This window comes from Quercus robur, chromosome 6 (genome assembly GCF_932294415.1).
Source record: "Quercus robur chromosome 6, dhQueRobu3.1, whole genome shotgun sequence".
Lineage (NCBI taxonomy): Eukaryota > Viridiplantae > Streptophyta > Magnoliopsida > Fagales > Fagaceae > Quercus > Quercus robur.
Window position 1 is genome coordinate 22,234,998 of NC_065539.1, and position 24,201 is coordinate 22,259,198.

The 24,201-nt window shown below is 42.0% G+C and overlaps 2 protein-coding genes across 2 annotated transcripts; one reads left to right on the top strand and one right to left on the bottom strand.

The window, feature by feature from the left end:
• Positions 1–7,121: 7,121 nt before the first annotated feature.
• Positions 7,122–10,309, bottom strand: LOC126689988 (eukaryotic translation initiation factor 5B-like). Its single transcript, XM_050385137.1, has 4 exons — positions 10,271–10,309; positions 8,914–9,555; positions 8,145–8,786; positions 7,122–7,841 (listed from the first exon to the last, which is right to left on the bottom strand). The coding sequence occupies exons 1-4, from the start codon at positions 10,307–10,309 to the stop codon at positions 7,122–7,124; spliced, it is 2,043 nt and encodes a 680-aa protein (XP_050241094.1).
• Positions 10,310–13,594: 3,285 nt separating this feature from the next.
• Positions 13,595–23,077, top strand: LOC126733273 (S-adenosylmethionine carrier 1, chloroplastic/mitochondrial). Its single transcript, XM_050436504.1, has 12 exons — positions 13,595–13,862; positions 15,363–15,470; positions 16,155–16,237; positions 16,966–17,042; positions 19,129–19,219; positions 19,655–19,708; positions 19,786–19,881; positions 20,177–20,266; positions 21,425–21,476; positions 22,282–22,343; positions 22,516–22,596; positions 22,707–23,077. The coding sequence occupies exons 1-12, from the start codon at positions 13,802–13,804 to the stop codon at positions 22,839–22,841; spliced, it is 990 nt and encodes a 329-aa protein (XP_050292461.1). The 5' UTR covers positions 13,595–13,801; the 3' UTR covers positions 22,842–23,077.
• Positions 23,078–24,201: the final 1,124 nt, after the last annotated feature.

The following is a 24,201-nucleotide window of genomic DNA, read 5'->3' on the forward strand; positions in this document are numbered from 1 at the left end:
TTAGGGGCGTCCGAGGAGGAGTACCTCCTCGGACTCGCCAAGTGAGTGTCAAATTCTCACCTCCTACCTGGCGAAAGGTCACTCAATACGAAGGAATGGTGCATGGCGTCCAGGAAGGGGGGCAACCACAACTGCCGCATTAAATGCCAAGGAACTACTTTTCCAGCCGCATTAATGTGGAAGGGACAGAAAGGCAGAATCATCTTGGCCAGTGCAACTCACAGAAAAGAAAAAGGATGACCTATGGGACAGGCACTCAAGTGGAAGGTCAGATGGTTGACAAGTGTAGGGTCATGATCTTAGGAAGGATGCTATATAAGAGAAGAAGATCCCCATGGAAAAAGGATCGCAAGCTGAAGGAAGAAAAAGATAGAGAAGGAAGAGAAAGATAGAGAACGAGAAAAGAGATAGAAGTATAAGAAACAGCCCTAGGGACCATTACTCCAAAAGTTGGAAGGGATATCCTTACGTCCAACTGGTTGCATGGCATGGTCGTAACTGCGTTTCCTCTGTCAAAGACCTAGTTCTGTAACCTACTCTCTACAAATTCATTGTTGAGGGACTTTTGGGCCAGAATCACCCGCCTGTTGGGCCAGAGCCCCAAAATCGTGCCCCTACAATTGGCGCCGTCTGTGGGGAGAACTTGTGTCTCGACAAGTGAAACAGCAAGGGATGGAAGGATCAGGTCCGCGCCAAACCGGACGTACAGAATCTCAACGGCAGGACAACTTTGTAAACCTTGAACGAGCAAAGGACCAAAATGATCAACGAGAGGGCAGTGTGAACACCGCTCACACGAGTAGAAGTCGCTCGAAAGGGAAAGATCATGCGTCCCACCAGCACAACGAGCAGAAGGCTCTACAGCAAGAGATTGAGGATTTGAAGAAAAGGCTGTGGCGAGCCCAGCAAAAACGTCCTTTGCCCATTTCGGATACTAGCAGTGGTGAGGATGATGAATACAGACGAAGGACGAGGACCCCTCCGAGCGAGACGTTCTCCTATAAGGAAGAGAGGCCTCACAAACGCGGCCGCAAAAGCCCACCTTACCAAGGCTTAGTCAATGACGCCATGAGCAAGGCCCTAGATCGAATCTCCCAATCGCCATTTACCCGTAGAATAGAGCGGGCGGTGCTCCCTCGGCGATTTAATCAGCCAACGTTTACCCTGTACAATGGTCGAACTGACCCAGTGGAGCACGTGAGCCAGTTCAACCAAAGGATGGCCGTCCACTCCAGGGACGAGGCGTTAATGTGTAAAGTGTTTCCCTCCAGCCTGGGGCCCCTGGCCATGAGATGGTTTGATGCCCTCCCACCAAACTCCATAGACTCCTTTAAACAGTTGACGCAGGCCTTTGGCTCCCGCTTCATCACCAGCACTAGAGTCCCTCGGCCCCTCGATTCCCTTTTATCTCTGTCCATGCGAGAAGGAGAAACGCTGAAGGCCTACTCAGACAGATATTGGGAGGTGCACAACGAGGTAGAAGGAAGTCACGATGACGTCGCCATCAGTGCCTTTAAAAGAGGCTTGCCGACAGAGCATGGCTTAAGAAAGTCTCTTACGGGGAAGCCAGCCACCAGCGTTCGGCAACTCATGGACAGGATAGACAAGTATAAAAGGGTCAAAGAGGACCAGCAAACCGGGAAGGGAAAGGCGAAGTTTGTCCCTCAGGAGAGAAGGGACTCCAGGTCGGACCACTTCAGTAACAGCAATAAGCCGAGAAGAGATTATACGGAACAATCGAGATCCACAGGGGCTCAAGTAGTCCACGCCGTGTTCCGAGAGCCATTACACGAGATCATGGAGAAAATAAAGCATGAACCCTTTTTCCAATGGCCGAATAAGATGGCGGGCGACTCCTCAAGACGCAATCAGAATCTATATTGTGCGTATCACCAAGAGCCTGGTCACGTTACTGACGAATGCAGGAACCTGAAAAACTATTTGGATCGGCTTGTCCGAGAAGGAAAGCTAAGGCATCTGTTGCAACGCCCTGAGCAATCAAATGTCGATACCAGGCAAAGCGCTTTGAGGCCACCAATAGGCACGATAAATGTCATTCTTGCCGCACCTGGGAGAATCGGTTTCGGCCCATTCAGAGTAATGTCAGTGGGTAAGTCCCCGGCAGAGCCAGGTGGAAGGGAGTCCAGGAGTGCTAGAGGGATGGCCCCGCCATTAATTTGGGTTCACAGAGGAGGACAAGGAGGGAACTATTCAGCCCCATGACGACGCCCTAGTCGTGACGCTCAGAATAGGAGGTTATGACGTGAAGAGGGTGTTAGTTGATCAGGGTAGCGCCGTGGAGGTGATGTACCCAGACTTGTATAAGGGGCTGAATTTAAAGCAGGAAGACCTGTCTCCATACGATGCTCCCCTGCTTAGTTTTGAGGGAAAAATCGTCATCCCGTAGGACATGATCAGATTGCCTGTGCAAACAGACATAGAAGTAGTGGAAGTGGACTTCATCGTGGTGGACGCATACTCACCCTACACAGCTATTGTGGCACGGCCATGGCTTCATACGCTAGGGGCTGTGTCGTCTACCCTGCACCAGAAAATGAAGTATCCGTCAGAGGGCCGAATCAAAGAGATAGTGGGGGATCAAGGAATGGCCAGACGATGCATGGTGTCGGCAATTGCTCGACAATTAAGCAACGTGCCCTCCACTTCAACCGGGAATACCTTATAGCAATCAAGAACCCTGGTCCTATCTACAGGTAATGAAGGACCGGCCATGGAAGTGAGCTGTGAAGAGCTGGAGAAAGTGTTCGTCGGATCAGACCCCGAGAGATTTTTCCAGATCGGCTCGGAGCTACCAGCACAGGAGAAGTCGGCGCTGATTAATTTCCTGCGCCGAAATGAGGACGTATTCGCTTGGGATCCTTATGAAGCACCTGGGGTTGACTCAGACCTAATACGCCATCACCTTAACGTTAATCCGGCCATTACCCCAAAGAAGCAGCCCCCTCGGCGCCCATCAAGGGAGCATGCGGACGCTGTGAGGGAGGAGGTAGCAAAATTGAAAAGAGCTGGGGCTATCAAGGAAGTGTTCTACCCCGAATGGTTGGCGAACACAGTCGTGGTGAAGAAGAAGAGCAGGAAATGGCGAGTCTGTGTGGACTTCACGGACTTAAACAAGGCTTGCCCAAAGGATCCTTTCCCAATGCCGCGGATAGACCGACTGGTCGACGCAACTGTCGGGCATCCCCGAATGAGTTTCTTGGACGCTTTCCAGGGCTACCATCAGATATCCTTGGCCGCGGAAGACCAGGAAAAAACTGCCTTTGTCACCCCAATTGGTAACTATCATTACAAGGTGATGCCTTTTGGCCTAAAGAATGCCGGTTCGACCTATCAAAGGATGATGACTAGGATGTTTGAACAGCAGATGGGAAAAACTGTCGAGGTGTATATAGACGATATGGTAGTAAAGAGTAAACTGGTGACCGAGCACATCAGGGACCTTGACGAGGTGTTTCACATTCTGAGAAGGTACAAGCTGCGACTGAACGCCTCCAAGTGCTCATTTGGAGTGGGATCGGGGAAATTCCTTGGCTACATGGTAACCCATCGGGGGATTGAGGTTAACCCTGACCAAATAAGGGCCATTCATAGTATGCAGCCTCCTCGGAATCCCAAAGAAGTCCAGAAGCTTACCGGCATGATAGCAGCTTTGAACCGTTTCATCTCCCGCTCGGCGGACAGATGCAGACCTTTTTTCCTCCTGCTGCACAAGTGGAAGGGTTTCGAGTGGTCTGAGGAGTGTGATGTAGCATTCCAACAGCTCAAGGAGTACCTCGCCCGACCTCCGATCATGTCCAGTCCCGAGGCCGACGAGGTGCTCTATGCATACATCGCAGTCGCCGATCATGCGGTTAGCCTAGTACTGATCCGAGAGGACAACGGCACGCAACGGCCCGTGTATTACGTAAGCAAGTCGCTACAGGAGGCAGAGACCCGGTACCTCCCCCTCGAAAAGGCAATATTGGCTGTCGTGCAAGCTACAAAGAAGCTTCCCCACTATTTTCAGGCGCATACAGTTGTTGTGCTAACCCAACTTCCATTGAAATCAGTGCTCCGTAGCGCCGACTACACTGGGAGAATAGCTAAATGGGGAACCATCTTGAGCGCCTTTGACATCAGATATATGCCACGCACCGCCATAAAAGGTCAAGTCCTTGCCGACCTGGTAGCTGAATTTGCAGAGCCAACCTTGGAAGGGGTGGGAGTGCAGGGATTACCGAACGACGATAGGAGATTGGTCAGCGCGATTTCTGTGCAAGAACACGATAAGTGGAAAGTATATATTGATGGTGCAGCAAACCAAAAGGGTTCCGGAGTGGGGCTCGTTCTAATCTCGCCCGAAGGTATAACCTTGGAGAAGTCGTTGAGACTGGGATTCCCAGCAACGAATAACGAAGCTGAGTATGAGGCACTGCTGGAGGGGATGTCCATGATCCGAAAGCTGGGTGGGAAATGCGCGAGCATATTCTCGGATTCGAGACTCATAGTGGGGCAAGTAAGCGGGGAATTGGAGGCGAAAGATGAAAGAATGCAACGGTATCTTGCCCGAGCTAAACGCCTACGTGCCCACTTCGATGACCTCAGTTTAACGCATATACCCAGAAGCGGGAATACCCACGCCGATTCTCTGGCAACACTGGCCACATCCTCGGCTCAGCCCCTTCCGCGGGTTATTTTGGTCGAGGACCTCTGCCGCCCCACGGAAGAGGAGGCTAACGGTATTCGGGTACACAACGTCGGTGAGGGGCCAAGCTGGATGGACCCTCTTGTCCAATTCTTGAAGAACGATTCCTTACCGGACGACAAAGTCGAGGCCGACAAAATCCGGAAGAGAGCTCCTCGATTCTGGTTGTCCGAAGACTCCAAGCTCTACAGGCGTTCATTCTCGGGGCCATACTTGCTGTGCGTGCACCCAGCTGCTACTGAACTCATTCTGGAGGAGTTGCACGAGGGGATTTGTGGAAGCCATACGGGGGGCCGGTCCCTCTCCCACAGGGCTATGACGCTGGGCTACTGGTGGCCGAGCATGCATAAGGAGGCTCTGGAATATGTGAAGAAGTGTGACCAATGCCAACGGTTCGCTCCGAATATACATCAGCCGGGTGGGGTACTTAACCCATTGTCCAGCCCTTGGCCATTTGCACAATGGGGCCTAGACATATTAGGTCCGTTCCCCAAAGCTGCCGGGAACAAGAAGTTTCTTCTCGTCGGCACCGATTACTTTACGAAATGGGTTGAGGCTGAGGCGCTGGCAAACATTAGGGATGTTGATGTCAAGAAGTTTATCTGGAAAAACATTGTCACCCGATTCGGCACCCCACACACCCTAATCTCGGACAACGGCCTACAATTTGATAGCAAGGCCTTTAGGGAATATTGCAGTGAATTGGGGATTGTCAACAGGTACTCTACACCAGCCTATCCGCAGAGTAACGGACAAGCCGAGGCAGTTAACAAAACCATAGTGAATGGGCTGAAGAGAAGGTTGGACGACGCGAAAGGGAAGTGGGTTGAAGAACTCGCCCATGTTTTGTGGACGTATCGCACCACGCCCCGCCGATCCACGGGAGAAACCCCCTTTTCGTTGACCTACGGGGCCAAGGCCGTCATCCCATTAGAGATAAACTTTCCCTCCCAGAGGACTGCTACATTCGACCCTATTGTTAACAACGGGCTTCTAGAGAAAAGCTTGGACCTCCTTGAAGAGAGAAGGGATTGCGCGATGGTGCATCTAGCTCAGTATCAACAAAAGCTCAAGCGGGGCTATGACGCCAAGGTGAAGTCGAGACCCTTGACGCCTGGGGACCTAGTGCTGAGGAAAGTCCTGGGCAATGCGAGGAACCCTGCATGGGGAAAACTCGGGCCAAACTGGGAGGGTCCATACCGTATCACCTCTGTGGCTGGCATTGGAGCGTACTATTTGGAAGACTTGGACGAACGTGTAGTGCCACGTCCATGGAATGTAAATAACCTGAAAAGGTACTTTTATTAATGAAGAATATTTTACTTGATGTCGCTCTACTGTGCAATTTTCAATAAGTGTTAAACAGAACCCAAGTCCTGCATGGCACCTCGGACCACAGACTTGGGGGAAATTAACCGCGCAACAATCCCAGTAAGCGTTAAACAGAACCCAAGTCCTGCATGGCTCCTCGGACCACAGACTTGGGGGAAATTAACCAAGCAACAATTCTCGGTAAGCGTTAAACAGAACCCAAGTCCTGCATGGCTCCTCGGACCACAGACTTGGGGGAAATTAACCAAGCAACAATTCTCGGTAAGCGTTAAACAGAACCCAAGTCCTGCATGGCTCCTCGGACCACAGACTTGGGGGAAATTAACCACGCAACAATTCTCGGTAAGCGTTAAACAGAACCCAAGTCCTGCATGGCTCCTCGGACCACAGACTTGGGGGAAATTAACCACGCAACAATTCTCGGTAAGCGTTAAACAGAACCCAAGTCCTGCGTGGCTCCTCGGACCACAGACTTGGGGGAAATTAACCGCGCAACAATCTCAGTAAGAGTTAAGCAGAACCCAAGTCCTGCATGGCTCCTCGGACCACAGACTTGGGGGAAATTAACCGCGCAACAATCTCAGTAAGCGTTAAACAGAACCCAAGTCCTGCATGGGTCCTCGGACCACAGACTTGGGGGAAATTAACCGCGCAACAATCTCAGTAAGAGTTAAGCAGAACCCAAGTCCTGCATGGCTCCTCGGACCACAGGCTTGGGGGAAATTAACCACACAATTCTTTCAAGGGTTAACCGTTCATGATTCACGAAAAGCGTTAAAGGGAGCCCAAGTCCTACGCGGATTCTTAGCCATGGACTTGGGAAAAATCAGCATTGTAATCGTTGTTGCTCAACTACAGAGTGTCGCAATTCTAACGTCTTCATTCATTATTGTTTGACTTTAAGCAATAAAAGGGTAAGACCGATATTCATTCATGATGAAAACAAAATAAAGTAAAGCAGCGTTATATGTAATTAAACAACTTTTGTCATATAATGTTCAAAGTAATTCAATTCAGAAATATTAGCAAGGATCAAACAAAACAAAGTACAAAAGCGGGACAGACGAATTCCTATTCTACGTCCCTAAGGGCCCTGAGTTGGGGCAGGCTGATCATCCACTGCTGGGTTCTCCGGGGCGATCTCTTGGGCCTGGGCAAGGATCTCGCTGATGCGAAGACTGTCCTCGGGTGACTGGCCCTGCGTAGCTTGCTCCATGCCTCCAGTCTCGGGAATGGGGGAATCTGTTGGAAGAGGCTCAGTGGAGGCGACCTCCCCAGGAGTCTCACGTATCTCCGCAGGGTAAAAGATGTTCTCAGCTTTCCTGAGATCAGAATCTGCGGGGACGGCTGCCCTATCCATGGCCAATCCCCAGGTCGAGGTGACATAATCCCTGCAGACAGTGGCGACTTCCTCGGTCAATCTTTCCTCAGTATCGTGAACCCCACGTTCATACGAAGCCGCCACAGCCTTCTCGGCAACCTCCTTGGACAAGCGGGCTTCCTCCTTTGCCCTTGCAAGCTCAGCCTTAAGCTCCGAAACCGCTTGTTGCTCCGCTGACAGTTTTTCCTCAGAGTGTCGGAGCTGCTTGCGCAGCTCTTCGGTTTGCTTTTCAGCAGTCTTCAGGCCAGCCTCTGCACTCGCATTGGCCTTCTTTATTTCTTTCAGCTCATGATCCTTACGATCAAGATCTCGTTTGAGATCGCTCGCGGCCCTCTCAGCTGTAGCACGGGACTGAGCCTCCTTATGCACATCCTCTCGAGCTTGCTTGGCCCACTCCTCAGCAACATAAATTTGTTGGGTGACCTGCACTCAGACGGAAATGAAGACGATACCAAGATAAGACGATAAGAGGGTTCTCAACACGAAGATAAGATAGAAGATTCCACTTACCACAGCCATGTCCCTCTTCAGTGACATGAAAAGCTCTGGCTGACGAATCTTCCTGAGGCCTTCCATATCACGAGGCAAGAGCAGAGGCTGCTACAACGCTTCAGCCATGAACGAAGCTTGCTCACGCTGGGACTCCCATAGGGTCGCATCCTAGAGGATTGGAGCGCCATCTAGCTCGATCCGAGGAGACCATGTTCGTGGTCCCCTCTGAGTGACCGCCTCATCTCGGCTCTCAGTGGACCTGGTTCTTTTTTCTCGGGGCTCTTTCGTTTCCTTGCCCTTCTTTCTAGGCCCGGCTTTCTCACGGGCAACCTCTCCCTCCTCCGCCTCTTCTACAGGCCTTTTTCGCCTTAGGTTAGGCATAGGCTTCAGCGTCGCACCCGACGAGGGAAGGGGAGGAGGAGCGGGGGATTTGGAGACAACCTGCCCTTTCGGGAGTTCCTTAGAGGTCTGCCCTTTGGACCTGTTGGATAGGAGACCCCTGAGGCCAGTCCTCGGCTGGAGGTCCATCCCTTCTTCCTCTTCGGTGTCCTCGCTGATATCAGGCTGTGCGATGACCAAACCAGTACCAGGAGCCGCTGAGGCACGGTCTAAATCAGCGTCAGAATCGGAGATCTCTACTACTCTGACCGAAGCCTCCCCTTCCTCAGTAAACTGGAACTGGTCTATCTGATCCTCTAGGGATGAATGTGAAGAGCCGGCCTCCTCCTCCTCCTCTGGGACAACTACTGGGGGAAAAATATGATTGGGAGGTAACTGAACGGGAGGCAGATCTGTATCAGCAAGGAACCCTGGTATGGACACGTCAATCCGTGCTAATCTCGGACTACCGGCTCTAATAGCTTGTCCGGCTTCTACCTGGGCTCGAGTGAGCGGAATGTAATCCAAAATCAAAGGAGTCGACCGAAGTTGTCCGTCCTCGGATCGAGTGAGCGCCATCTAGCTCAATCCGAGGAGACCATGTTCGTGGTCCCCTCTGAGTGACCGCCTCATCTCGGCTCTCAGTGGACCTGGTTCTTTTTTCTCGGGGCTCTTTCGTTTCCTTGCCCTTCTTTCTAGGCCCGGCTTTCTCACGGGCAACCTCTCCCTCCTCCGCCTCTTCTACAGGCCTTTTTCGCCTTAGGTTAGGCATAGGCTTCAGCGTCGCACCCGACGAGGGAAGGGGAGGAGGAGCGGGGGATTTGGAGACAACCTGCCCTTTCGGGAGTTCCTTAGAGGTCTGCCCTTTGGACCTGTTGGATAGGAGACCCCTGAGGCCAGTCCTCGGCTGGAGGTCCATCCCTTCTTCCTCTTCGGTGTCCTCGCTGATATCAGGCTGTGCGATGACCAAACCAGTACCAGGAGCCGCTGAGGCACGGTCTAAATCAGCGTCAGAATCGGAGATCTCTACTACTCTGACCGAAGCCTCCCCTTCCTCAGTAAACTGGAACTGGTCTATTTGATCCTCTAGGGATGAATGTGAAGAGCCGGCCTCCTCCTCCTCCTCTGGGATAACTACTGGGGGAAAAATATGATTGGGAGGTAACTGAACGGGAGGCAGATCTGTATCTGCGAGGAACCCTGGTATGGACACGTCAATCCGTGCTAATCTCGGACTACCGGCTCTAGTAGCTTGTCCGGCTTCTACCTGGGCTCGAGTGAGCGGAATGTAATCCAAAATCAAAGGAGCCGACCGAAGTTGTCCGTCCTCGCTAACAAAAATCTCTGACCTCAGGAGGTAATTTAAGGCTGGGACATTGACTAGGCTCAGCCGAGGAGTTGTTCGTTTTTTGTCTGCAAAGGCCGTTAAAAGATTTATGTTAGTCCGAAGAGACATGCAACTAAACCAACAAGTTCAAAATAAAAAAAAGAAGAAGAAAAAGAGGGGGAGGAGCTTGAAACTAAAGTCCTCCCCACGGCATCTAGTCCTACGACACCCCACCTGGCTCTCCCGCCCTAGTCGGACAGTGAGGTCCGTCAAACCATGGCCCGGAGACGATCAAATGGTCGTCCTTCAAGCCTTTGCTGGACTTCGATAGGCAGGATATCAACCTCACTTCATCATTTCTAGACTTTAGATAATATGTGTCGCCGAGCTTATGGCATTCATAAAGATGAACCACATCGTGCCATGAGAGGCCGAGGTTCATCTGACTGTTCAGGGTTTCGACACACCCCAGGATCCGGAACAGATTAGCAGTGCATTGATGGGGGGCCAACCTATGACCACGTAGGTAATCCCTAGTTATTCTCCCCATTGGAATAGTCATTCCTCCTTCCACGAAGGCTATCATTGGAATTGCGACCTCTCCTGTTCTCCGTTTGAGCAAAATGTCCTCCAGATGACAGTATTCTAAACCTACCTCCGGTGGGATACAATACTTCGCCCTGAAGCCCGCCATACCGGCCGGAGAATCTATCATTTTCTCAAGCCTACCCATCCCCTCTAGTCCTAAAAAAAAGCAACTTGAAGGCAGTATGATTAATGAAGAATGATGGAGAAGAAGCACGCACTTACGGGTAAGAGGCACGAAGGAGTCTTCAAAAGAATGGCAGCGGAAGTAAGAACGGACCGAAGGAATAAGCTCTGGGAAGTTCCGATTACTGAAAGGCTCGTCAAAAGTGAGGGACGAATACCCTCAAGGCCTGTTATACTCGGTAGAAGTTGAACAGACGCACTCGCGTCTAAGGCACGTGAAGCGCTGTCCACCGTAGATCCTGCCTCCAACCGTTGGATTGGGCGAGTGTAAAACCTCGAAAGTTGCGGTTACTATCCCCAGAGTCATTAACTGCCCACAGCATTAATGAGGCACGTAAAGGCGTGCCTTCACCCCCTACACGTGTGAAGCAGTGGTTCACCACGAGCCGTCTAATGGGTATCAAAATCCCGCCTTTTCTCCTCGGACCCAGAAAAAGGCCGGCATTTTAAGGGGCTATTGTGGGGGATAAAATCTGTCAGCGAATGTTGGGCCGTAGTTCATGTACCAAGCCCAACCACGATAAGAAGAAAAGGCAGGGGGCGCAGGATATCCCATCCTAACTATGATGGGCCGGGCCTGTTTAGGGGCGTCCGAGGAGGAGTACCTCCTCGGACTCGCCAAGTGAGTGTCAAATTCGCACCTCCTACCTGGCGAAAGGTCACTCAATACGAAGGAATGGTGCATGGCGTCCAGGAAGGGGGGCAACCACAACTGCCGCATTAAATGCCAAGGAACTACTTTTCCAGCCGCATTAATGTGGAAGGGACAGAAAGGTAGAATCATCTTGGCCAGTGCAACTCACAGAAAAGAAAAAGGATGACCTATGGGACAGGCACTCAATTGGAATGTCAGATGGTTGACAAGTGTAGGGTCATGATCTTAGGAAGGATGCTATATAAGAGAAGAAGATCCCCATGGAAAAAGGATCGCAAGCTGAAGGAAGAAAAAGATAGAGAAGGAAGAGAAAGATAGAGAACGAGAAAAGAGATAGAAGTATAAGAAACAGCCCCAGGGACCATTACTCCAAAAGTTGGAAGGGATATCCTTACGTCCAACTGGTTGCATGGCATGGTCGTAACTGCGTTTCCTCTGTCAAAGACCTAGTTCTGTAACCTACTCTCTACAAATTCATTGTTGAGGGACTTTTGGGCCAGAATCACCCGCCTGTTGGGCCAGAGCCCCAAAATCGTGCCCCTACACTATTCAATCAAAAAGTCTATTAGAAAAAATTTCTTAACTTAAATCCCACACTACCCACATTTATTTTTTGTTTTTTTTTTCTTCAAGTTGCATCCTTTTAAATTAATATTTTATTAGGGTATTAAGCTACAAAACTCTTGACTAAGGGGTAAGATTTAACAATAATTTAATTTAGATAAAATTTTATCATCTAAGTTTTAGAAATTTACGCTCCGTTTGTTTCGATGTAAAATATTTTACATAGAAAATATTTTCCCTTTACAGTGTTTGGGTTTGTACTTGAAAATTCATTTGCAAGTATAAAATGAAAAAAAGAAAAAGAAAATCTTCAATTAGAAACAACCAAACTCAAAATTTGTACAAAACATACAAATTTATAGGGCTTAGGAAAAAAAAAAACAATCGGATCAGCAAACAACACAAATTGCAATTTCGATGCTTGACTTGCAGTGGAGAGAAGCCATCTCAGGCGTTGAAGATTATGTTGCTGGTGGGTGCTCTCCCTGTCAGTCTTGGGAGAGAATTAGGAGTGGATGGTCTGTCAATGTGATCTCTATGCGTGAGAGATTGTAAAATGTAAAATGTTTTATCAAAATGTCAAGTGTAAAATATTTTACTTCTTTTTGCCTTAATTTTACAGTTTGACCGGAAAATATTTTATAATTGACCAAATTTTACAACAAAACAAACATGATAAAATATGTAAAATATTTTCACTTCGAAACAAACGGAGCGTTAAATTTTACTCTAACTAAAAACCTATTATTATTTTTAGAACTTATATATAAGCCATGACTTTTCGATACAATCTCTCTTTTAACCAATAAGTCATCCCTATAGTTGGTTCCGATTAGCTCAATTAATAAAGTCTCTGATGGTTGAATAAGAGATCTGGAATTCAATCCCTAACTACACCAAAAACTCATTGGTGACTTGGTCTGATGATAAAAAGCTATCATCAGGAGCAAACGTCATAGGTTAAAACTCTTTAAAAAAAAGTTATCTCTATAATTAAATCCTACACAATACACCTAGTGTTATTGTATTTTTTTTTTTTTCAAAATGCAAATTACGCTTATATTTTAATCTAATAAATTCATCTTACTTTTTTTTTTTTTATGAGAAACAAACACACACACACATAAGGGAGAGGGAAATGGGTTCTAACACAAAAACACACCATAACTCCACTCAAAAGCTATGATAACTTTTAAGAGAAGATGAGGCAAGTTATATTACACATAAAACACTCTCTTAAGCAATGTGAGACAATTACCCTTTCTTTTTTTTTGAGAAACAAACACACACACAAAAGGGAAAGGGAAAGGGGATTCATCTTACTTATTGTTCTTTACTTCTGAATTTGTGCACATGATATTATGCCAAAAAAAAGCTTACTATAAAGAAGCAAAACAATAGATACCCATTTAAATTCTTGGTTCTCTTATGTAATTTTTTATTTATTTTTTTTATATTCTCAATTTTTAAACTCTTTTGTGTATGATTTCATTTTTGGTTTTGGTTATTGTATTTAATTTGTGAGTGTGTAGATTTTTTCAATTAAACTATCACTAGGAAAAAAGTCAATACTATTAAGGAACTATTTTGTTTATTATTGTTTTTGTTAGTTAGGGCATAGATTAAACATAACCCATATAGGAATTATCAAACTTATTCCATGTCTCATATTAAGAAATTCACACAAAACATAAAGAGAATTTTAAAATATAAAAATAGATAAACAAGGATAAAGTCTAAATTCTAAATAATAAGTTTAAAATAATAATTTTTTTTAATTTTAAAATTATTTACTTATTTTATAATTTATTATTACTATTTATTTAATAATTTAATTTTAACTATTTTAACATTTTTGAGTTTACATATGAATGTTCATAAACTGGGAATCAGTGAAATCCTTTTATAAAACCCATTTGACAATCTTCTTTATAATTTTCGGACAACTTCAAATTTTTTTGCTGTTGTTGGTTTTTTCATTTCAAAATAGCTTATTGTTTAATTATTAATGAACTTTTACCTAAACTAAACGCCCTCATATCCCGGATCCTTCCCTCTACAAACCACAGCGGACTCAAAGTCACACACACTGCCTCTACTCTCTGCTCCTCTCTCTCTCTCTCTCATACACACACACGGCGATAAACACAGTTAGCTTGGAAGAGTGCCCAGAAGTTTTTTTGGGGGATTCAGAAGATGGGTCCTATCACGCTATCCGCCGATGTCAAAAGCTCTTCAGTTTCAGTTGCTTCATCAGGTAACCCCGTTTCCTCAATATCTTTATTTATTGTTTAATACTATATGATTTTCCAATCTTAATGTGTTCCTTTTTTTCATGTTGATAAATTTAATGTAATTGTGTTCAGTACTATGATGTTAATTACATATATTTCATGACATCATGTCAATTGTCATTTTTTTTTTCTTTTTCTTCTGCCCACTATATTGTACGTTGATAAATTATTATTTGTCCCAAAAGCCTTGGTCCATAGTAAATGGTGAATTTCTACTTCAATTGTTGAAGTGGTTGACTGTGAGTGGTAGAGAAAATTTGGCGAGTCCATGAGTGTTAGTTGTGTCCACCACTGGCAGTTGTAGAAGATAAAGTGGCAACATGGTTTGGACTAAGGATCACATGTCCTAATACCATGATAAACTATCATTTGTCGTAAGGCACCAGCGGATAGGAAATTTAATCACTTAATTATTATTTTATTTATAAAATCTGTTCAACCATACATATTCTTCTTCCAAAGGGTCTATAGCGGTTATCCATTTCAGTTAAGCCATTTGCATAAATTTCAAGATTTTTATAAACAACAACTTCTTGATACCATTGATTTGCATGAGTGAGACATAAGCTGCTACAACAAAGGTTGTGTAATTTGCTATTTTTTCCCCCTCATTCACCTTCAGAACACTTAAGTCGAGGGAATGAAAAAGGGAAAAGGAAGACCTACAATAACATTAATTAACAGGTTGTATTGGTTGCAAATTTCTCTTAAGCCAGTTGTGGTTTTTGGCTAAGCCAGAACTTTTTGATACCATTGACTTACACAAGTAATACCTAGGCATTACAACAAAAGTTGTGTAATAGAGATTATGACTTCAGATATAATAGAATGGTGAAACAGAATACATGTATTTGACCCCAACTAGTATGTTAAGGATCCATAGTCTACCCCAAAATTTTGGGACTACAGGCTTGGTTGTTGTTCACCATCAAACCTATGTATATGTGCCTGTGTGGGCTAAAGACAATAGAAGATATGAAGAATACCTTAAACTCTATTTTTGTAATCATTGAAGAATACCCACTTCTTAAGTAAAATGTTTAAATTTATGTATGATGTGGATGACCTCTGTAAATAACAAATTCAGATTATTGTAATATACAAGATTCACAATAATCTTCTCCCAATTCAGCTAGAAAAGAACAAGGTGTGATAGAAAATAATTTCCCTATACATGATTCACTTGAGTTTTATTAGAGAATGTGTAAGCTGGCTGTATACACAGGGTACTGCTTTTGAGAACTTGCACTGCCAATTAGCTATGTGCCATTAGGGAAGATTTTTATCCACTTCAAATTTAGGGGAAAGTCCCATTTGGGATCTCATATTTTTGTACAATTTTACCTATTGATGTGGATACCTTTTATTTAAAAAAAAAAAATTTATGTATGTTACCTTAGTGACATTTTTTGTACTCTATTCCTTCTTCTTCCTCTTTTTAACAAGGTGATATGCTCTTGCAGATGCATGTAACAAGAAAATGCGGAACTCAATGCTGGAAAGAAGAAAGCCTTTTGCATCAGTCAGTACGGGAGAAGAAAAGCCGTTTGACTTTTTTCGTACTTTATTTGGTATGGCTCAAAATTGATGTTGAAGATTGATATTGGCAAGGGTTCAGGGTGTTGAATGTTTTGGTGTTAACTAAGAATAAGATTTTTTTTATTGGTATATTACATGTGCACCCACTCGGTCTTGAACCCATGACCTCACCCTCCCCTAATACTTATAAGGGAAAGAGGTGCCAGTTGAGCTAGAACTCATTGGCATTGACTAAGAATGATACTGAATCTCAAACTTTTAGTTGATTAATATTTTGGAGGACCTCTAATTTAAAATGTATCTTTATGAATCCAAGTTTAAGTTGGGAAGAATTTGTTGTGCAGGTAACAGTTAGATTCTTGTAAAACTGACAGCAAATTTTAAAAAGGTTCAATTACAGGTATTGGACATGGTATTCTTTTGCCAACCTAGGAGAATAAACATAAATTATGAATAACATTTATTTTCTCAATTAGTGTAGGAATGGTTTTCTATATTATTTGCAATAATTTTTTCTTGAGAGAACATGGAAAGCATATGTAAGGCCCAGCCAAGGCCTTTGCTTTCCTAGACTTTGGGATAGATGGAGGAGGGAACATTCGCTTCTTCCATGCTATCAATTTCATTGAATACTTTAAATGGACAACTTGCTAGTGCAAATAAATTTATTGCATGCACTGTTCAGATTCTAAGTAGTCTGGTGGTTAATTTTGCAGAGGGTTTTATAGCTGGAGGTACAGCTGGTGTCGTTGTGGAGACAGCTTTATACCCCATTGATACTATAAAGACGCGGCTGCAGGCAGGTTAATTATGCATATTAAGTTATAGTCAATGTTTAATAAGAAATCTATTTTACCAGGTTATTGGTGATTGACTGATGTCAAATGCTAAGTTTTTGGTACTCTTCCAATTGTTGCACAGATGTGGGCTCAACCTTGCAATCACTAAGATAGAATTTTGAATTTCTCTTTGATATTTTCAGCCATTGATTATATGATTTTGATTTTCTCTTTGTCTATACATAGAAGAAGAAAACATTGTTGTACAAAGTTAGGTTGCCCACTTTAGAAAAAACACAGAAATTACATCTTCTTAACTACTAATAGCTCACATCTAGAGAGCTCTTTGATTTCATGTGTTCTTTTCTTCTTTGGATGGTAAAAGCTTGAGATAAATACCTTACCTTAGGCTCTCCGTGTTTATTTTATTTTATTTTATTTTTTGGGGGGGGGGGGGGGGAGGGGGATTTGCCTGAGCCTGATGTGCAGAAGGTACCTATACCGAATAGCAAAAGGGGGTATATTGTTAATTATGATTTTAAAATTCCAAGGCTTTTCTTCCTCCATAATTTCTTGACCAGAGTGTTTCAAAATTTATGGTCCGTTTGGATTGAGGGGGAGGGAGGGGGAGTAGAGTAGAATAGAGTAGATTTAGCACAAAATTAGCTTATTTTTAGCCAACACTACTCTACTCCCCTCCACTCCCCCTCCATCCAAACAGGCCATTAATATTAATTTTTTTTTGCAGGCTGCACGTGGTGGTGGAAAAATAAATTTGCAGGGCCTTTATTCTGGATTGGCTGGAAATCTTGCTGGTGTCTTACCGTAAGTACTTTTTGAAGTGCATGACTTCCTAAATTTCTAGGATTCATAACTTCATATGTCAGTATCCATGTTTGTTCTTGCCAAGAGCCTTGTAGCTTAACGGGCACATCCTAGTGTTTCCAATAGATGCATCTAGGGTTCAAATATCCCCGCTCCTAACTATAGATGTATATAAAAAAAAAGTATCCATGTTTGTTCTTATAGCTCCCTTTTTATGTTACTTATGAACTGATCATGCACAATAGAAAACTGATCCCAGTTTTGAAGCTGGAAATGACTCAAGTTGTGCTATTCAGACATGTTTGTTTGTTTTCTGATTGTCATGAAGTTTCATTTTTAGTAAAAATTAAAAATGCTTCCTGACACATCTATAAATTTTCATTGAATGTGTCATAAGTGAGATTGTCATCAATCTCCTAGGGCTCCAAATTTTCAATAATGTAATGGATTCTCAACAATTCAGACCAGTGATCTTCTGCAGACTTTCTAAACCTCTAAATTCTTATTTGTCATCCTTAGAGAGAGTTTTAATTCATTAAGTTCAGCATGAATATTATGGAACGAACATCATCATAAGATGGAATATTAACTATATAAAGTATGCCTTTCTGTCTCCCCCATCCCCCTTTTCTTGAACTCACTCTGCTTTCTCACTCAATAACATCATTTGAATTTTTGTTTTTGAAAGGGTGTTCTGGTTTTGCATCCATCTTTTTTAGTCTTTATATGTGATGGTTGATAGTTCCTATGTACCTCCTCAAACTGCTTATTGATTCATTACACCTGTAAATATATAATGTAGAAGTAATTTCATCATCTTGATTCCATATTCAGTATATATTAGGAAACACTTACATTGTGTGATGTTTGTATTGTGCTTCATCTTTCACATTTCTGGACCAATTCTACAATGTCACTGGTGCATGAGGACTACTTTCCTACTATGCTTGTAGAATTATTTGTATCATCATGGCTCAATATTGATTATATTAGGAAATGGTTACATCAATGATGGCTTTTAAATGCTCTATTTTTTTACATTTCTGGTCTTATTTTTATGATGTCACTTGCATATGAGGACCACTTTCCTGAAGTGAGCTATTGACAGTCAATTGAACTTAGCATTTGATAAATTGCTTTCATTAAAAATTGAGATAAACTATTAGCTACTTTTGCTTTTGCTTCATGATTCTTGATGTGCATGAAACATGTAGCAATGTGAGGTGTATCTTTCTATCACATGAAGTCCCAATGTTATGATTATGATGGCATATTCCTCTTTGCTTTATTAGGTGTTTTTCCCTCTTGTTTAGGATGCCCCTTCTATGAAGAGAGGAGTCTTGGTATATTATTGTCTCTAAGTCTTCACAATTTTGTGTGGATTTTAGGCATACAGATGTCTCTCAATCTTGATGAATCTAATGCTTCCTAGCCATTAATTAATCATGAATCATAACTTGAAGAAAGTTAATATGATTTCACTGGTTGGTAATAAAGGTGTTGCAAAGGAAGAAGGATATGTAGGATGAATGACTTGTGAATAAATAACATATTATTATATGGGTATAGTTATTTGATTGACTATGGTCCTCTGCCATTCAACTTCCTTTCCCCTTTTTCTTTTCATGAGAGGTCTTGCTGATAAGCTTCTGAACTGCTTATGCCCAGTCTGGTCACAGAATCATAAGAGAAAAATATGCAAATGCTAAGGTGCTGTAAGCTGGCTAACATATGTTATTGTAGAAGAACCACAGATTGTTAAATAGTTATGTATAGGCTTCTTAATTATCAAAAAAATTATGTATAGGCTTCTTAAAAAAAGGCATAACAACCTTTTAAATTTGCATACTTTTAAGGTAAAAGATGGTGAAATTTAATCATTATTATTCAAGCAAATGTTGGAAGTGGGTGGAAAGGTGTGTCGTGTTGGCTAGTGTGACACACCAGTTTTATAATAAAAGTGTCTACAAGTTGTAGTTATCGAAACATCTTTTTTCCCTTGCTTTCTTAGGGAGTTGTTTGCTCTAAGAAAAGGATATCTCTTTGTAGCATCCAAGTTGTATTGATAATCTTCTTTTATGTGCAGGGCTTCTGCTCTATTTGTTGGTGTTTATGAACCTACAAAGCAGAAATTGTTAAAATTGTTTCCTGAAAATCTTAGTGCTGCAGCTCATTTGGTAAGAGCTTCTTTAATTTCCTATTATCATGAAAAGGATATATTGGTTTGGCTTGGGCACATGACCAATGAGCATCTTCTCAACTTATTATTTACCATGACCTCTCCCAAACCCTGCAAAAGTGGGAGCTTTGTGCAGTGGATATGACCTTTTGAGACTTGTCGCAACACAAAGATTGTTACTCACGAAGGTGTTAGTATATTATGCTAGTTGAAGCCCCAAACACATTTTTGTTAAACCCTCTAACTTTCTAACACTTTCACGATGGGACCAGAGCCTGTTCTAGTTAATGATGTAAAATAACTGTTTCATTAGCCTGTAGAAAATCGAGATACATGCCCTGTCTTTAGTAAACTTCCTGAATTTGTTTGTTGCTTGATACTATAGCTGATAGTTTGACCGTGTAAACTGTTCTGGTTGTTGAACTTTGTGTAGACTGCGGGGGCGGTAGGAGGCATGGCTGCTTCTCTCATTCGTGTTCCAACAGAGGTAGGTAACTTTTTACATCCATTTCAATGTATTTAAATGCTTTACTAACCCCCCTTTTTACCCTTTCAACTCCTCAGGTTATTAAGCAAAGAATGCAGACCGGGCAATTTACTTCAGCTCCTGATGCTGTCCGCCTTATTGTCTCTAAGGAGGGCTTCAAAGGACTGTATGCAGTGTGTATCCTACCCCCACCCCCACCCCCACCCCCTCCCACCTCCATTTCCTCTTTTGAAATTTCTTTTGACACTATTCAAGTACCCCTGCCTTTAATATTATGGAAGAATTTCTTATTCTTGGTTAAGGATCTAAAGGGTTCTTTCTAAGAGAGAATACACCTGTATTGTTGAGTGACTTCTCATGTGTTAAATGTGGCATTAATATGTGACCTGCATGCTCTCTCTCCTCTTAATTTTGCAACTTTTTTTGTTGTTTTGTTTGCATACGTGACCTTCATTGTTGAGATTGCAGGGCTATGGATCTTTCTTATTACGAGATTTGCCATTCGATGCTCTTCAATTTTGCATCTATGAACAGCTTCGGATAGGTTATAAGGCAGCGGTAAGATCTTCACCATGCAGCATTTACTTTTAACACATTTTGGAAGAATTTGTTTTCACTTGATGTTTTTCATTCCCTCTCTGAGTGTCAGTGTTACATGAAATACTGAATCTGGGTGATGCTTCTATTCCAATGCCATTGTAATTTCTCTGATTGCAAGATGCTGTGTTACTTTTAATGCCCCTTTATAGACGTTTAGTCTCTGTAGCATGAAATCTAGCGCTTGGAGTCCCTTTCACAATAACCTTTGAGTTTTACCTGCAGTAGAAAGTATATTAAGGTTTAGCTGTGTTGAGTTTAGAAGTTTTTATTTATTTATTTAATTTATTTTTAAAAAAATTTATAGGGAAGAAATGATGTGCAGGTACAGCTATATACTTATCCAGTTATCTGGGAAAAAAAATGTATAGCAATATACCCCAAAAGTTTCCCAAAACTGATTTTTAATTGTCTATCTATGAAATCATACATATTGATGGTCTACTACCACCAAAAGACATCCAATAGCAAAGGGACCCAACAAATTGGGATTTAAACCTCTCTGTAGTTAGATCCTGACTCCTGACTGTCAAAGGTCCTCCTGTTCCTCTCTGTAGTTCTCTTGAACTTGAACTTGGTTGACTCAAGTTAAGTTGGGATTAGCTAAAGTAGTTAAAGAAGGCATAGGGAGCCCTTTTACTTGTGCAGGGATATGTAAGATGATTTATTCTGTACCAAATAAATGAATTATCTCAAATTAAACTAAGCTTAGCTTACTACAAATTGGCAAGGATTTTGCCATTCAAACATTTTTTTTCCAAACCAAAAGGATTGTGTATATTTCTCAACATTGTCTATAAATATGTACTACCAGGACCTACCTCTGCTATTTGATGCAAAAATTTAAGGTACAGCCCATTTCCAAAAAGCTAAAAAATAAGTTGTACCATTTCTCTCTCACTCTCTCTCTCTCTCTCTCTCTCAAACACACACACACACATACAAACACCCCCACCCACTGATAGCATGGTAGCCCTGCTAGTGTGCATGCTGTTGTGCCTAGCATTCACAAGGGGTTAGATGTCTTAAGCCAGTGATCATTGACTATTTATCCTTATTTTATTTTATTTTATTTATGAGGATGATTGATAATTTCAACCTTTTTTTTATTTTTTCCAGGCGCAGAGAGATCTAAATGATCCTGAAAATGCCATCATTGGTGCTTTTGCTGGTAAGAAGACATTTAAATCATGTTTCCCATATGCTTTCATTTCAAATTAGTCATTCATCTACCTTACATATGGATTGAGAACTTTATATATTTCCATCACTCTGAGAAGGGCGAGGCAAATCCATTCCTTGTTAGTATCTCTCATCAAAGATGTTTTATTCAAATGAGATTTTTGGTTGCTTTCATCAAAGATTGTGTATTCAAATTTATATATGTATGAGCATGTATGTGCATCTTAGATGCAGGACAAAAGCAAGACAAAAATTAAAGAATAGAATATAAAGGATACGTAGCCTAAAAGTCAGTAACTAGGTTCTAGGCTTGCTTGAAGTCAGCACTAAGCAAGAGAAAACCTCTAAGAGTTAGTATTGCGGTTAGTTGGAGTCAACACTAGGCCATTGGAAGATTTGAAGAAAGATTTTATTCATCACAAAAAATCTCTGCCCTTAGGAGTATGTCCATAGGAGCCTAATACTATGCTTATGTAGAATAATAGCTTCCAATTCTAATTGACATAGGCAAACCCTAAATCTAATTCTAAATGACTAGGGAAATCCCAATAATTGAAGTATAAAATAAAAAATAAAAAACCTTGACTCTGGGACATTAAATAAAAATACTGATAAGCCTAATTAACAACTAATATTCATTATATATATTTTTTTGATAAGTACAACTAATATTCATTATAGAACAATGTAAGCATGAAACATCATTGTTCTGAATATCATTGTGCTTTCAATTAACCTCTTACTTGCTTGGTTTGTACCGAGTATCTCATTTGTTGAATATCAATTCTTTTTAGGTGCCCTAACTGGGGCTATAACTACTCCCCTTGATGTGATTAAAACAAGGTTGATGGTTCAGGTAAGACCGGTCTGCTTCCTGTCATTCTTTCTGAATCTTTGTTTTAATTCAATATATGTACATACATTCAATGTGTACATATGTTTTGACTTTTTGCACACATTCAGTTATGTGCATTCATCTATTATGTCAGACATGAAGCGATTATATGGGTTATTTTGTTATCTTGAAGGGATCTGCAAACCAGTACAAAGGAATCTTTGATTGTGTTCAAACTATTGTCAGGGAAGAAGGACCTCCTGCTCTATTGAAGGTTGGTTATATAATGGCTATAATTTTGAGAACATGCCCTAACCTAACTTGATAAACCATAGTACCTTGAAGCCAGAAATTTTTTGTTGCTTATATTTCTTTTTATTGCAGGGCATTGGACCAAGAGTACTGTGGATAGGAATAGGCGGTTCAATCTTTTTTGGTGTCCTTGAGAGCACAAAGCGATTCCTTGCTCAGAGGCGTCCTACTACATTTCCTCAAAACTCGGGTACTAAGCAGGATTAGGTTGTAGAGGGACTTGGTAGCACTGTTCCCAAGATATACCTTGAATAGCTGTCTTCAGTTTTGTTTCTTTTACATTCTTTAGAATCTGAGATGTTGAAAGCATGATAATGATGCATAGTCATGCTTCCTGCAACCATGATGTTACTAGTTTCACATGCACAGGGAATTGGTGCTGGAATAATATCCAAGCTCCATTAGTTTTTGATTGAGAAATACCACATGTTCCCTATGTACTATGTACCCTTTGTTTTTTAATTAATTAAATGGCGTTTACTTATATATTAAAAAAAAAATGATTGAGAAATGTATAAGCAAGATTTGTATATATCTTGATTTCTGAGTGAAAAAATCCACGTAGTCTTCATTGTTTTTTTTTTTTTGAGAGCTGGGACAATATGCACCTCCCTGGTCTATTATAAAACTTTTGTCATTTTTCCCGTGCCTTTAATTTATACTCAAATTGGACAAGTGGACAAATGGACCTAAGCGGACCAAATAAATGGAAATGGACCGATTGGACAGAACTGAACCAAATGGATCGAATTGAACAGAAGTAGACTGAAATAAATATGATTATGTGCATATATATTTAAAAGTCTTATAACTAAGGTGGCGTTTGGTACAGAGGAATCCACGTTACTCCTGACTTCCAGATTCCTTAGAATGTAGCTATTCTTATGTTTGGTTTCATTGGAAATCTCTTAAGATTCCTAGAAATGTGAGATGATAATGTTTGGTTTATTCCCAAAAATCTTAAATGAATTATTTATTTTTCCCATTCTATCCTTAGATTTGAATGTGAACTACCAAGTCTTTAAAAAAAAAAAAAAAAAAATCTTCCTCTAAATAAATAATGAAAAACCAAATATAAACTATTAATTATGACAAATTCATTAAAATTGTAGTCTTAACATTTCAAAATGACAAGTATAATACAAAAATAACTATTTAAATTCTCAAATGTTTTATTCTTAATAATAATTTTTAAAAGAGTTTAATCCATAAGAAAACAACCTGACAACATTTAGGTCTATAAGACCATAGAAGTAGCAATAAAAGTAAAAGTAGTTCATCAACAATGAAACAAATATGATCTATTACATATATAATGTATTCACCCTTGCATCTGTGAGCACTTGAATAACATAGTCATACCTAACATCCTCAGGCAATGAGTAAAAATAATCACATTTACGTGTATCAACTGTAAGCAATTCTCTAGCTTTGATTCTTTTTGATATAGAAAATCCTTCGATTTACAATAGCTTATTGAATACTTTCATTCTTCTCTCAGCTTCCTTTGACTCAATCTTGAAGCAAGATGCAATGGTGGCCATATGTCCATTAGTTTCTTCATACT